The sequence below is a fragment of the Lycorma delicatula genome, chromosome 4 (genome assembly GCF_047948215.1).
Source record: "Lycorma delicatula isolate Av1 chromosome 4, ASM4794821v1, whole genome shotgun sequence".
In the NCBI taxonomy this organism is placed as follows: Eukaryota; Metazoa; Arthropoda; class Insecta; order Hemiptera; family Fulgoridae; genus Lycorma; species Lycorma delicatula.
In genome coordinates this window covers 157,551,536-157,567,232 of record NC_134458.1, presented here as the reverse complement: position 1 = coordinate 157,567,232, position 15,697 = coordinate 157,551,536, and the positions used below count along the sequence as shown (strand labels likewise).

Here is a 15,697-nt window from a genome sequence, read left to right as displayed (position 1 = left end):
GCCCAAAACAACTGATAACATTACTGCCATTATAGATTCTGAGGAAAATAATAATTTCACTCTTCCAACTTTTGAAACTTGTATTTTTATTAATTATATAACACATTTTTCAACATACTTCAATTTGAAAGCGATTAAGGTTGAGGATGTTCAGGCACACAATTAACTTCTTTTTTTTTAACTATATGATGTATTAAAACAATAATAAATGCGCACTCTTTTACAATGTAAAGTACGAATTAGTTTCCAATCTCTATGGCAGAGTGGCAGCATCTTTGCCTTTCACACAGAAATAATAGGTTTCAGATCTGGTCGGGCATCGAATTTTTTACACGCTACAAAATTCATAATCAACCATTCTAGTAACTGTTATTGAGTGTTAGGCTGTTGTTATATGAGTAAATATATAAATTACATAACTCAGCTTCAAACAAATAAAAATTTAGTTTTTACAGTACTGTGTAGTATGTAGTTATGTGAACAAAAAAAGGTCTACTAAACTTCCACAGAAAACTGCAAAAAAATCATAATATTCATGAAATGTATGGAAAGTAAATAAATATTTATTTACTTGTGTTAGCAACTGTAAACTGACACCCTGTTACAATGTAATTAACATTTTTCTTTTTTTGATTTAATGCTAAATATGGAAAATTTTTTAGCATATGAAAAATTAAAGCCATACCAGGATTCATTTCTAGAACCTTCTGGCTTCCAGATGGTAAGTTCTTGACCAAGGAGACCCAAGCAAACTATATAATAAAAGAATATAACAGGCATTTTAAAGTATATATATGAGGTATATCCAGAAAGTAAGTTCCATTTCTAAATATTGCTGCTGCAGAGCTACAATCACAATTCTAAGCACAAGTACTGAATTGTCTGATATATTAAGAAAGGGTTGACACCATTCTTATTCAGATGTCTAATCTGCATGCTTCTTAATGTGTTTATAATTCTTTAGAAAATCAAGACATCTGCTGTCTATGAAAATTTGGTTGTGATCCATTTTCTGAATGCAAGGAATATTAAACTGGTTGAAATTAATCATCAGATTTCCAAAACTTATGGAAAAAATGTAATGAGTGATTCCACGGTATTGAGATGGGTGTGATTTTCTTTTTCAAAGAAATCACATCCTTCTTTTTTCAAAGAAGGATGTGATTGAACAGAACTAGTGACCAATTTACCAATGATTTGGTGTGCACAATTGATGACAAGACTAAAGAGACTAAACAAACAATTCACTATCTCATCTCTTTTCAAGCATTTTCCAGAAATTTCACCATCACTTCTACATGAAATTGATCTGATAAACTGAATTTTTGGAAATTGTGCACAATGAGTGACTAGGATCTTGGTCACACAAAAATGAAATGGTTAGATAATGTATTAAAATTTTTGATTCCATTCAGAAAACAAAGTGATTTCTTGAGCTGTATACTTACTGGATATGAGACATGGGTATCAATCACCATATAATGCCTGAAGCAAAACAAGAATCTATGGAATTGTAACATATTACATTGCCCAGAAAGACAAAATGGAAGATGTTTTCTACGCACGGGAATAATGTTTTAGGGGGAAAAAGTTGTTTTTTTTGTGACTTCTTGCCTCAAGGCAGCACAATCAATAGTGATGTCTACTGTGAAACACTGAAAAAATTGTATCTTACAATCTAGAACAAGAGATATAGCTTACTTATTCGTGGTGATGTGTTGATTCATGATAGTCACTTAGATGCTGCCATCAAAACATAATCTATCACCCCCTTCAGCTGGAAAGTTTGATCATCTGCTATACAGCCCAGACCTTACACCAAGTGACAATTACCTGTTATCGGTGGCATCATTCTATGACAAAGGGACACATCTAGTGTCCCAATACAGTAAGTGCCTCAATAATGGCAGGAACTATGTAGAAAAAAAGAGTAAGATTTATACTCCAAAGCAATAAAAATTTTACATGAGTATCTCTAATCTTTTTTAATAGTCCTTCGGAACTTATTTTCTAGATAACCTCTCATATATATATATATATATATATAAAATTAGGAATTTCAGGCGCCTCCACTTTATAACATAATAGTATAAAGATATTGTATGCCATGCAAGGGTAGGTCATTATAGTATAAAATATTCTGTTTAATTTTCTACCAACATAAGGTTTAATCCTCCTTTACAGTGAAGTCCTGGACTTCCAAGCTATTTCAGCTGATCTGTTGGGAAATGATTACACCTAAACAACCTAGTTTGTGGTTAATTATAAAACACATCAATTTACCTGTAATGAAATCAATCAACAAACCGATTAAATTAATTTTTAATCTAATGTATAAATTATCACCTTACCCATTGTCAATACCATTAAGACCAGCTTTCTCACCGATATCACCGACAACAATACCAGGATAAGGTAATAATGTTTTTGGATCTCTAATCGGAACAATAAATGCATGTAAACCATGAAGAACATCATTTGATATCAATTGTGCAAATAATAAAGCATGCGTACATTGTTTACCTGGTTATAAAATAAATAAAAAATATTTTAATTAATTTCAATCTTACTTTTTAAATAAATATAACTAATTAATAACAATCAGATTATTAAATGGAAAATATAGTTTGTGTATACAATTACTGAATATTAATCTTTATTACACATTATAGTACATTTTGTAGTAGTTTTTTTTTTTTTAATACAAACCACTTAATGGAAAAACTGAGTTAGGTACCATATTAAAACTTCTTTTTCCCATTACTACTGTAAGTTGCAATTTATACTTATTTGAAGAAATCCTGTAAGAAATAGAAAAATTACACATAAAAAGAACCTTGTTTATTACCAATTTTCTTAGTCGTGCAATTTTATTATTCTATAATTTTGTTAAAAGATTATATTAAAAAAATGATTAACAGTTTTAAGTTTGTATGAAGTACATCTCAGAACAGAGTTGTTTAAGTGCATAAAAAAATAACTGTTAAATGATCAGTTTCAGCACGGTAGCTTTTTTCTAATTAACAACAGAACCAGATCTTATAGTAAATATTATACAGGCAACCCTTACCCAGCATAGATACAGACTGATTGATGTCTTACATGTATTGACAAGTATTATCTTGTAGACTGACTGAACTGAAGTAATTCCAAATTCCAACAGAGGGAATTTAAACTCAATATGTACAGTGAAAATAGGCATTCATATAGCAACTACAAAAATTAATGTCAACATGTTTATATTACTGCTTGATGTAGTGGTAGGAAACAATTTGTCAGTTGTAAAATGCTGAGCTATTGTAACATTCTTCTTGATAAATTTAGTCTGATAAATAAAATGTATCATTCAAAGAGAACGTAATATTGGAGTATACATATGATTTTACAGTAATAGAATTTTTTAAATAAGTTAATGTTATTTTGATTTCACACAGATTTTGGTTCAATTTTAAAAATAATAAAACTGTAATAAGAGGTGCAGACATACTGAAGCATTTGGGAAATTATCAATTAAAAAAAATAATAAAATTATAGCAATGACAAGAAATTTATTTATTATTGATAAAACTCACAAGCTTGTGATGATGTCAATTCATTTTCTTATCTGCAATCTATTCTAAAACTAATAGCAACGAAGAATAAATAAAAGAATAATAAAGAAGAATCTAAACAGAATGGTCATTTACTCTTGAAAATTAACAATATCCAATTATGTCAAATCAGAAAAAACTTCCTTTTTTCCTGTTTAGCCTTCGGGGATCACCATCAGGTATTACTTCTGAGAATGAATGAGGATGATATGTATGAGTGTAAGTGAAGTATGAGTGTCTTGTACAGTCTCAGGTCAACCACTTCTGAGACGTGTGGTTAATTGAAACCCAACCACCAAAGAACACCGGTATCCATGATCTAGTATTCAAATTCGTATAAAAGTTGCCTTTACTAGGATTTGAACGTTGGAACTCTTGACTTTCAAATCAGCTGATTTGCGAAGACGCATTCACCACTAGACCAAACCAGTTGCTTAAACCAGAAAAAACTGTTTTCATGCAACCCAACTTTGGCTTACAAGACAGTAACTTTGAAGAGTTGCCATTCTTTTTTTTTGGCAGATATATATATATATATATATATGGTTTTAATAACTGTAAATTAGCCTGCACTTAATGTACTAAATGAGCACATGTCAATTCTGAATAACAAATATTTTGACCAGATGGGTTAACTCATTTGCTAAAAATATTCTAAAACAATTCCTTTAAAAAAAAGCTATTGTTTCTCATTATATAATAATTATTAACCAATTTCTCTAAAAAAAATTTTTTCAAATTATGTTATTAATCCTTCATGAACAACTTTACTCCTTTTTTAGAAAGAATAATTTTTTTGAAACGTACAGTTCAAATTTACAAAGGGTTACTCTTCCTTTAAAGCCAGTCTGAAAATTATAAACTGTAATAAAACTAACTTGCAGAAAACGTTTTTGTATTAGTAAATAATTATGTTCTCTTAAGAATGGGGCTTCTCGATTGTGCTCCACATATCCTGTTATATAAAAAAAAAAGTTCTATACAATCAGAGGATCTCTAAACTCTTTTGAATTTTATTTTTCACAACAAACATAAGTAGTGTTCCTTTAAAAGCGAAATGTATTCTGCTTCATTTTCTACATTCAGAAAGCTCAGTGTTACCTCCAAGATTATTTTTAATTTTTATTAATGATTTTCCTTACTGAGGAATAAGTAATAATACAAATTGTGACCATCTACTGTATGCTGATAATAAAACTGTAGTCCCTGTGAGAGTAACATAGATATACTTTTAAACAGATCAACTCTGTAACTTAAATAAAAGCAAGACTTAGTTGACCACATTTAGTTTGAATATGGTTACTTAAAGAGATATGTAAACTGTTAAATTTTTGGACTTTCACTTACACATGGAAGTGGCATTTTAAAGCCACATAAATTTGTTAAATGGAAAACTAACTGACTTAATTTAGTTTTGATTTTTTTTTATACTTCAAGAAACAGAGTTTCAGGGAACTGTATCCTTGCAATTTATTATGCACAATTTCTGTCAATTTTACCGTACGGTATACTACTAATTTGGTCAAAGTGTTGTTTGGCAATCTATCTTGTATTAAAAAAATAAATAAATAAATGTTATATCTAGAGCTACATCAAGGAATTCATGTGTATCACTATTTATTAAATATAGTAATTTCTACACTAATGGCATTGTATGCAACTGAAAATAGTCTGAATGTTAAAGATCAGAAAAATGAGTTTCAATGTACATAAGTAGTTGTAATTTTCTCTGGCATAAGAAGATAAGATTTTATTATGCCTTCTCAAAGACTAAGTTTGTTAAATGCCTACACATATGGATATCAAGTTTTTTCTCTTATTACCATCCGATTAGGAATCGCAATACTGTTTAGGACAAAAATACATTCAATAAATTTTTTAATTGTACCCTTTCTACTCCATACAGAAATTTCTTTCTTAGCATGTAATACACTTTAATTGTGTAGTACATGTTTTAAATTTCTTTTACTCACTTTTTTCTGTTTTTATACATTTATGTTTTCTGAATTCTATTGTTAACTTAAGACACATTTAATCCTACACTGTAATGATATAAATATAAGGAGATATTACTAATATTATTATACACATAAGTATAGTAACTACAAAAATAATTTATTTGATATAGATCATTCTCAAATAGTATAGCATCAAAAGAAACACTTTCTACAAAACAAATATAAAATAAGTTACATAAATAATAATAACAGTTTTTCTTTATGCAGATGTAATATTCTTGAATCAAATAAAAAACAAAAAGTAACTGCTGTTGTATGAAGTACAATTGTAAACATCAACCTTTGTTTAGTCTACAAAATTTATTTTTTTATTATTTATATTAGGTTACAAATATCATGTTAAGGCAACAAATGTCATACAACTCAATCTAATATGTTTATACAGATAATGTTTTATTTGCAGATGGTAGGTTGAATCAGCCACTTATGATACTGCTGATACTACTACAGCTGATGCTTATCTCATTAAAAATTTTTATCCTAGTATAAAGAATGAAGTTTCAATTTTTAATTATTTGCTGCATTTTAACCAAAAATTATAACATAATAATTAAAGATTAATAAAGTTTGAAAGACATCAGGTAATACATTTGAATGAATTTATAATATTATGTACAAAAGAATCTTCTTCACTGTTTGGTACGGATTTTTATTTGAAATTAAAATAAACTCCCATAAACATCAGTAAATAAATAATGGCAATTACTTATTTAAAACACATGATATATGTATATATTTAAGTTACCAATTTTCTAGTTTCTGATAACTATGTGAGAGTAAGTCAAAATATTAATCGTGTCAAAATATAATCAAAAAGAGATTAGAACAGGTCTTCAACCTCAAGAAAAGAAAGGAATTTTGCTTGAATGTTCATACTGAGCATGTTAGAATGAGTATGAATGTATACAGGCACACAGATCTGTGTGCCTAATATATAATTAGGCACACTGTATATTGACGTTGAAAGACTGTCTGTATTTGTGTTTATATAGCTATGTTTTATTAATGTATTTTTTGAATTTTAAAGAAAGTTTGATCTGAGTAACTGTTAACTTAAGGAGCTTGCATACACACTTTAGTTAGACTCATTGAATTAAGTAAACAAAAAAATATTATATTTAAATAAAATGTTAAATATTTTAAATAAAGTTGTGTGTGTGCAACAGAAACAACCCACAGTTGTAGAACATTCCCGGAACACGGATTTAGCCATGTGTTTTTTTTTCAGTAATAAACTTAACAATATACCTTTTCAAATATTAATATAAATATTTTTCAAATGGGCTCATAATAAGCACAAATAAGATTGAGCAAATTTCTCATTTAAAATCCACTGAATTAATTTTTGAGTCTTAAATATTAGATATAAATAATTTTCAACCAGTTTTCATTTTCCACAAGAAACGAATTAACTTACCCATTAAAATTAAGCTTAGGGGCTGCTAAGAAACATATATAAACAAGATTTGAAAGAAGTTAGTGTGCCAGCTGGACAATTATTTTTTGGAATTTATTACAACAGGATGAGTTTTATAACAAAAGGTTTTGCAATCAATCTATAGTGCTTTAGGTATAATCCAGTAAATTTCACAATAAATTTTGTGATAAAATTAATTCCACTGCTAGAAATTTAAACACATATTTTTTATCGAGACTAAGATGGAGAACATTTCTTTTACTCAATTTAATAAAATGCTACGTCATGCAAATATATTTAAATTAAAATCAATTATATTTTAGATACGGTATTGCTGTACTATTTAGGCAAAATCTAATCAAAATTATTTAAGCCATTAAACAGTTTTTTTTTTTTTTAATAGTAAATCTTCTATATTTTAGTGTTTCAAAAAAAATCCTTGGAGAAAGGTTAAGAAATAGATTAGTTTTATACAAACATATGTTCTGAATTTGTATTCAGCGATACCAAGCAGATAATTCTTTGATTAAGCTGAATATAACATAAGAGCATATACATGACAGATAAGCACATATACATTTATCGTAGCCTTATAAATTAGGACATGAATTTAATAAAATACAGTATTTACAACAACAAAAATCATTAAATATTTTATTTAAAACCAAGAGAAATTTTTCCAAATTTTGAAAAAATATTATCTGGCAGTAAATGATTGATGTGAGAGGAAATAACTTAAAGGAGATCAAGGTACTTCAAAATGAGATCATAAAAAATACTCAAGATTTTGGATAATTAAAGTACTACGAATGAAAAATTGAATTTTAGAGATATGTGATCCAAGTTTCTATTAAATGATTAAAAATTCTACAAACACGAATCCCCAAAAGTAAAAAATCTAAAACTTTTACAGCTTAGGAAAAGCACAATTATAAAGAGGATCTTGAATTTAACATAATCACCATGAAAGATATTGTACTGGGCCTTTTTAAAAGAGGGGTCTGCGTTTAAACCTCTGTCTATAAAGATACTAATAAAGAAAAAATTTATATCATCAAAAGAGAGGGTATTTTTAAACTGATTTTTATGGATTATAGTTCCAATTTGGGATGGCTCAGACAAAATAAAAGAAAAATTGAAACTATAATCAACAAGCATTAGGATGTTATATGAATACAGACTTAAAAAATCAGTGATAACCTAACATCACTTAGAAGTGGTTATATAGTTAGTTAGTTAGAAACCAAAGTTTCAAAACATCCCTGTAATGAACTAGAATTAGAAATCCCACTAACATTGTTACTGGATCCTTTGCTGTTCTTACTGTCTGTGAGAATTTCAGTTATGTGTCCAGTTATGGGCTAAGGACCATCCTACAAAACTCAAAGATTTAAAGATGTTCCAAGAATAAAGACATCTTCCATTATTGACAGTAGGCTAAATATGGTAAGAGTGGTTGAGGTATGGCTGGAGTTGCCCTCTTATACTTGGCATTTCCCTCTTTAGAATGATAGATAATAATTAGGAAACTTATTTATTAACAATGATAGAAAAAATTTACTGTTAAATAATGATACAGAAATAATAAGTAACAGCTTATCAGAATTTTTAGTTTATTAAAAATCTTTTTGTATAAGTTTTCAGCCATAAGAAGATTTAACAGTTGTTTTATCTAAACTCTTTTGAACAAAGAGCATTTACAATTTTCATTATATATATTTTTACCTAAATTTCCAGCCCAACATTTAGCTGACTTAAAATCAGGAGTGTGAATAACAAATTCTTGAGTGCTAGGATCAAACACAGCTCTGGTACCCATTCTTTTCGTGTCACTACCATGTGCTACTTCAGTTAACGCCAAACAACTTAAAATCTGAAATAAAGTTATCATTATTAACTAATAGTATTGATCACTCCTGACACCAAAGTAGCAACACATACAATGAAGCAATTTGACTCAACATCATACCAATATGAATAAATCAAAGCCAATATTGGTTTACAATATTTTTATGAATAATTTATATAAAAAATGAAATGAAAAAACACTTCTAAAAGATACTTTAAGAAAACTGACGCCAATTTTAAAAATCTGACAGTTTTAGTAATAAATTTAGAATTGCTGTTTTATAATACTAAGTGAATAAAATAATAGTATTGTTAGATAAATAAAAAATAGTAACAAGTACTGCAGTAAAATAAAAAATGAATAAGCCTGCAAAAATAAACAGAATAAACAGAATGCTGAAAATAATGAAAAAAATTAAACTACTAGTACAAGACAGCCAAAAGTTTCTGAAATTTGTATTGAATGCACTATCAAACATCATTAATAGCAGAATACATCCTAATTATCTAGGACATTAGCAGCTTCAATCTAAGCATTTGCTGATAGCGAGCAGTTTTCCACAGTCAATTTTTCTAGTGATTTGTGATTTTTACAATGATCGATCTGAGAGAGAACAGTATATCTGTGACAAGTCCTGTTTTAAACTTTGTAAAGCAGCTGTAGAATCACACAAAATGATAGTGCAACCATTTGCAATAGAAGGTGCAAAAACTGGATTAATGAATAAGACCCTTTAAACTAAGCAGTAATCATTTTAGTGGAAGAGACCATATTCACCTCAGCCAAAGAGAGCACATCAAGTCAAGAGCAACATAAAATCCTTATTGTTCTGTTTCTTTGTACTGATGGAATTGTTCACAAGGAATTTAGTCAAAGAATTATTTGAGAATTCTATCATGCTGTGTTCTAATGTGACTAAGGGAAGATGTAAGAAGAAAGCAGCTAGAGAAGTAGGGTAAGAATTACGGGGTTCTTCACGAAAACAATGCGAGACCAAAAACCGCTTTCATCGTGCAGCAGTTTTTGGCGAAAAACAACTTGGTGGTTGTTCATCATACATAGTATTCAGTTCTGTATGGCTTGTTGCTCTCTCCCAAACTAGTAATGATGATTTGATGGGATAGAAGAGATTCAAATGAAATAGCAAGCAGTGCTTAGCGCATTCACCAAAAAAGACTTTCAGAAAGCATTCTGTTCATCGTGGAAGAGCTGCAATTGGTATCTGAATTCCTAAGAGACCACTTGGAAGATGACAGTAGCAAATAAGATTCAGAAACGATGTGAATATATTTTGTTACATTTTGAAAAGTTTTAGATATCATCTCATATTACACAGTACAGAAATAGTTAAAACATTTCTTTTTCTTTTAAATAGAGGCTAAATACATCCATATTTTAAAAAATTTATTACCCTGAGAAAAAGTAAAATAAAGTACATTAATGTAAAAAAGAAAACAATGAAAAATGTAAAGCAATTTTCTATAAAAATTCTCTCAGCACATTGAAAATCACTTATCTTTTAAGACAACCGGAAACTTATTTGGTTTAATGTAAATACAATATTTCTTGAAGATTGCTAATGTTAGTGAGACATGCTCATGTTTCCTATCAATTCAGCCAAGGAAATATCTCAGCAAAGACATGTTTAAATACAAATCCCATAACCAATTATGTTGGAAAAAAAAATGTCTAAAACTGCCTAAAAATGACAGTTTTAATGATAAGACAAAAAAAATTTAATTGAACATATCTTACCTTCCCATTCCAAACATCATGAAAAAATTCTTGATGTCTTTCTGTCCCAAGATTCAAAATAGCATTAGAAAACAATGATATTCCAAGACCAAATTTTGCAGACAAACTTGGATTAAGCATATTAACTGCTTCATTAACACTCAGCAGAAATAAAGTCTGAAAGAGAAATAAATTATCGAATAAATAACACTTTTATATACCAAATTTAATAAAAATTTCAAATATTGCAAGCAACAGATAATCTGTCAGAAATATATCCACCAGAGCAACATTTTTGTCAAGATAATTAATAATGAACTGCTTGCTACTTTTTTTTTTTTTTTATAAAAAAAGTAAAAGTCATTTATTATCAAAAAATTACAGTATCCACCAACAACAAACCAGAAAAAAGCACTAATTTCACATAATACAAATGTAAAACTGAAATTCTCATTCTTTTGCGAGATTGTTGTGAATAGGAAGCAAGAGATAGGGAATAAGAGATTGAAATTTTCCAAAGGTACTTTCCTTGGAACACTCTTGTGTTTTAAATTAAGAAATATTAAAGAAGAATTTTATTGCTGAATATTTATTCACTATATTATTCCTAGCCTGTGGCAGTTTGCAAGCATAATATATTTTTTATATTACATTCCTCCACATTTTGCCAAAATGAAATATTCTCATGACACACTTTCACTCAAATGCTTGACTGTAACTGCACACACTCTCCAATCGTTTCATGCTGTTAGTTTGTAAACCAACATTTAACTTTTTTTTAAAGTTTTAGTTAATTACTTATTACCAATTTAAAGTATAGTTCCAACTTATTTAAAAATTTTTGGGAAGATTAAAGGGATTATTCTCCACAGTCAGTGTCAAGTACTCTATCAATAAATTTGTAAATCAAAAGTTTTTTGGCCACCGATGCACTTTTCTGATCACTGATGTTTTTATTTTATTCTGATTTCTTTTATTTATTGTCAATTATTTGTTTTACTACTAACTCATATATTTACAAATTAATCTGGCCTTAAAACAGTTCTCTTTTTTTTATTAATTAAGTATTTTGTGATGTTGCTCTGATCCATGATTTTTCCACATTTTTCTTGATATCTTTGGGAAACTGCATGAGAAGACTCCTTTTACACCTATGGAGTAGCACACCTGATGTACCCATTCCTGATATAATCATATCCTGAATAAATATAAATATAATAAAACATAAATAACAAGCATTAGAAGTGATTAAGTGTTTGACAAGGATCAAAGCACTAATTTAATTATTTAAATAAAAAATAATAATTCCAGAATGTAGTCCAACAGTTGAGAAACGCTAGTAGTAAAGCATCAACAGTACAACAAAATACTTTGAAGGAAATTGACCAGAATAACATGTAAATTACAAAAAAAAAATTATTTAAATGAAGTTTGATTCTGTTTACAGACAGCGATAATATCCTTATCTCATTTCTTCCTACATTTTGTACCTTTAAAAACAGAATTATAGTTAGGATGGTAAAAAAAATAATGAATTACAAATTCTGTGGATATTTTTTCATTCATTATTCAGTCTAAAAATATTTATAAGCAAAGTGAAAATAGAAGATAAATAAACAAATATTTTATTTTAAAACAATAACAAATAAATTACAAATCAATATTAACTGAAAAAAAATAAATAAAAAATTTTTTTGTGGTCACCAGCCTATTGACTGATTTGATGCTATTCTCCATTACAGACTACATTTTCAATTATCCATTTTATACACCAATCTTTTTCTGCTTTTCTACATTTTTACCTTCTATATATTCCTCTGCTATAAAATTAACTAAATCTGAATGAGTTAAAACATAAGCCACTAACCCACAAATGTGGGTTAGTAGCTTAATTGGCTTGGTTAGTAGACTTAGTTAAGTCTTTTCAAAAGAGTTTGTAATAAATTTTTCTCTTTTCAATTAATATAATTGATTAAATTTTATCAACCGAAGAAATCTTCCATGATCTAAAAATAAACAGTATAATAGCGAGGCAAATACGTAAAGATACTCAATAAATAAAAACAGGGGAGAGAGAGAGAGAGAGAGAGAGAGAGAGTAAGAGAGAGAGAAATCATAATAGAAATTATATGAACCATATAATCTGCTCGTTAGGCAATGGGGCAGAAAATTTTAATTTTTCAATGAATTTTTTATTTAAAACTTTATCAATTCAGTCATAATGATTCTACAAAAGAAAGTTTTTTAGATAAGTTTTCAAAAACCAGTAATTCAGACTATTTTAACAGGAAAACATAATATTTATTTATTTTTAATAATAAAACCAACACAGGCTTATTTGAAAATTATATTTAAAAACACAAACAAAAAAATACATTTTTTAATTCTGACAAAACACAGGCATTTTTATAAAAATAAATAAACAAATAAAATACATACTCTTTCTTTAAAATTTAGCTTATCAAGATCATTAAAAAATTCAAGTGAATTTAATCTAACAAGCTGTTTGCAAGTCCATCTTTTTTCTTCTTCAACACTTAATGGCTCAGATGTTTTCATAAAAAGTGATTCACTACGCAACTTAGACCAGATTTTGATCTGAAACAGGTATTAAAGACAAAAGATTAAAGCGTTGTTGAAGTTGTAAGAAAAAAAAAGGAAAAAATAGTTGATAGTGATAAATTCATCATGTAATCTTAAAGTATTTGTGGAGGAATGTAATATAAAAATATATTGTACTTGCAAACTGCCAAAGGCTAGGAATAATATAGTGAATAAATATTCAGCAATAAAATTCTTCTTTAATATTACTTAATTTAAAACACAAGGGTGTTCCAAGGAAAGTACCTTTGGAAAATTTCAATCTCTTATTCCTTATCTCTTGCCTCCTATTCACAACAAACTCGCTGAAAGCTTCTCGTACTTAAATGTAGAAAAGAACACTTTGCCAAAATGAAATATTCTTATGACACACTTTCACTCAAATGCTTGACTGTCCGATCGTTATCATGCTTTTATTTTGAATGTTATCACGTATGGGGCTCATATACTAGCCCTCAGCAGTATTTATACAGTCGCCGCCAAATAAAAGTGAACTTGGAGTGGCAACAATTACTACCCAGCGTAAAAACATGTTCCTCACTCTTATCCTAACCAAATAGCTGTTGCCAGCCTCCATGGTGTGAGCAGTAGCATCTCAACCTTTCATCTGGGGTTCCTGGGTTTGAATCCCGGTTAGGCATGGCATTTTCCATAAGCTATAAAATCCCATTTCCATGTAATACGCACAAACTTCAAGCTCATGTGGTGATATCATCAAGTAAAAGAAAAAATTGTTATATTTTTTAATAAAGGGATGCAACAATTTTGAAATGAAATACAGTTGGCTAATTATGTACTTACTGTACATTATAAAATGTAATAACAGGTGACAAAATGTTATCTATTGTACTAATTACAGGGTAAATATTGCAATAGATGGTTAGTACTGTAACTTTAATTATTTACTGGAAAATGAATTATCCATTTAATTCCTCAGCTAGAACACTCTCCTTGCTGTCATCACTGATTATCACTATTATCACTGTCACTATATAAAGAGACAATGAAAGATTCTGTCAGATAATCTATTAACAATTCTTGATTCCAACATTCACCTTCAATTTGTTTAACTTTTCACAGTAAGGTTTCTAGTGTTCGTCGTTCATCGAATTCATTTTATCTTCACACAGTTTCTGCACTTCTGACATCTTACATGTTTGTTGTGGCTTGCAACATGTCGTTTTACCTCTGATTATACCATCTCGATTCAATTAAATCAGGATAGTAAAATGGAAGCAGTAGAGCTTGATCCCCAAGCTCCAACAATCTTTGTCTTTCCAACAATCATTGTTGTCTTTCCAACAATCTTTCAAATCAGTATAGTTTTCTGTTACGTTTGTTCAACTTAATTACTTCATACAATTGTAGTTTAAGCACTTGAGACAAAAATGGAATACAATGTTTCTGTAGTCAAATAGTAATGTTTTGTTTCTAGCTTGATGACACTGGAAGTTTTTCATAAAGGTATTATGATACGAACCATCGTCAATAACTACTGCAGACACAGGAGGAAAATTAGAAACTAATTTTGTTTCAGCCCATTTCAAATAATTTTTAGTATTCATGCTATTATGGTAATTGCCACTTTTTAATTAGGCTGTACAAGTTAACGCGCATATGAAATAAAGCCCATTTCACCTATGGCGTGTTATAATTAAGCGTTCACCTTTATTTATTAGTAAATGAAGTCCTGCACTGCAGTCGTCAGCCCATGATTTTTCTGTTGAATGGCATGATAAAGCATAGAATTTATTTAAGTATATGATCACCTGGTTACATTTTTTTTAAATAACTGATTGCCTGCAAATATGAAATCATTTTCTGCCTAATATCATGTTTTTCAACTAAAATCTTCTTTTCGTTTTCTGTTATGCGCCACTTAAAACCTAATTCTTTCAAAATTCTTCTTAAACCAGTTCCACTACCGTTAAAATTAATTCTAATTTTCACTTATTTACAGAATTTGTTAACTGTTGGCAACTCCCTTATCTTTGAGTGAAATTCATTCACAGTTTGCCTAACTACATCATTATCAAAATCATCTAATCCAGTAACCAGTTTAGAATGTTTCTTCTACTTTTTCCTGAATTCTGGAAATGCCACAGGCAGCTGCAATTCTCTCTTCACACTTCTGTTTAGGGATTAAGTGTTTGTCATTTTTTTATTTTCCTACAGCTAAAGATTCTTTCTTCATGAAATCACACACATTGTTTACAATTTTGCACACCTGTTTTCAAAAATTTTTACCTTTCACAACAGACTTAAATTCAGCCATAACTATTTGCACATGAACGAACTACTTTAAAAAGTTTACACCATAAACCATGACAAAAACCTTTTACAAAATATTGTATCGTGCATTAATTGACTATGTAACAAAATACACAACAAATGTCAAAAGAACTGTACCAAGAGGCAGAACCACAGAATGGAACTTTATATACATGGAAAAGGAAAAGAGAAACAAAAATAAAACAAAATAAAAATA

The 15,697-nt window shown here is 28.8% G+C and overlaps 1 protein-coding gene across 5 annotated transcripts in view; it reads right to left on the bottom strand.

The window, feature by feature from the left end:
- The window catches only part of LOC142324017 (peroxisomal acyl-coenzyme A oxidase 3-like), a 134,529-nt gene that overhangs the window by 42,199 nt on the left and 76,633 nt on the right, over positions 1-15,697 (bottom strand). For 4 of the 5 annotated variants that reach the window (XM_075364574.1, XM_075364573.1, XM_075364572.1 and 1 more), the window contains exons 3-6: positions 13,048-13,206; positions 10,630-10,785; positions 8,751-8,898; positions 2,352-2,523 (exon numbers count right to left, since the gene is read on the bottom strand). In XM_075364574.1, the coding sequence (XP_075220689.1) occupies positions 2,352-2,523; positions 8,751-8,898; positions 10,630-10,785; positions 13,048-13,206 (635 nt within the window). The remainder of the gene's footprint in view (positions 1-2,351; positions 2,524-8,750; positions 8,899-10,629; positions 10,786-13,047; positions 13,207-15,697) is intronic. The other variant, XM_075364577.1, reaches the window with a different exon arrangement.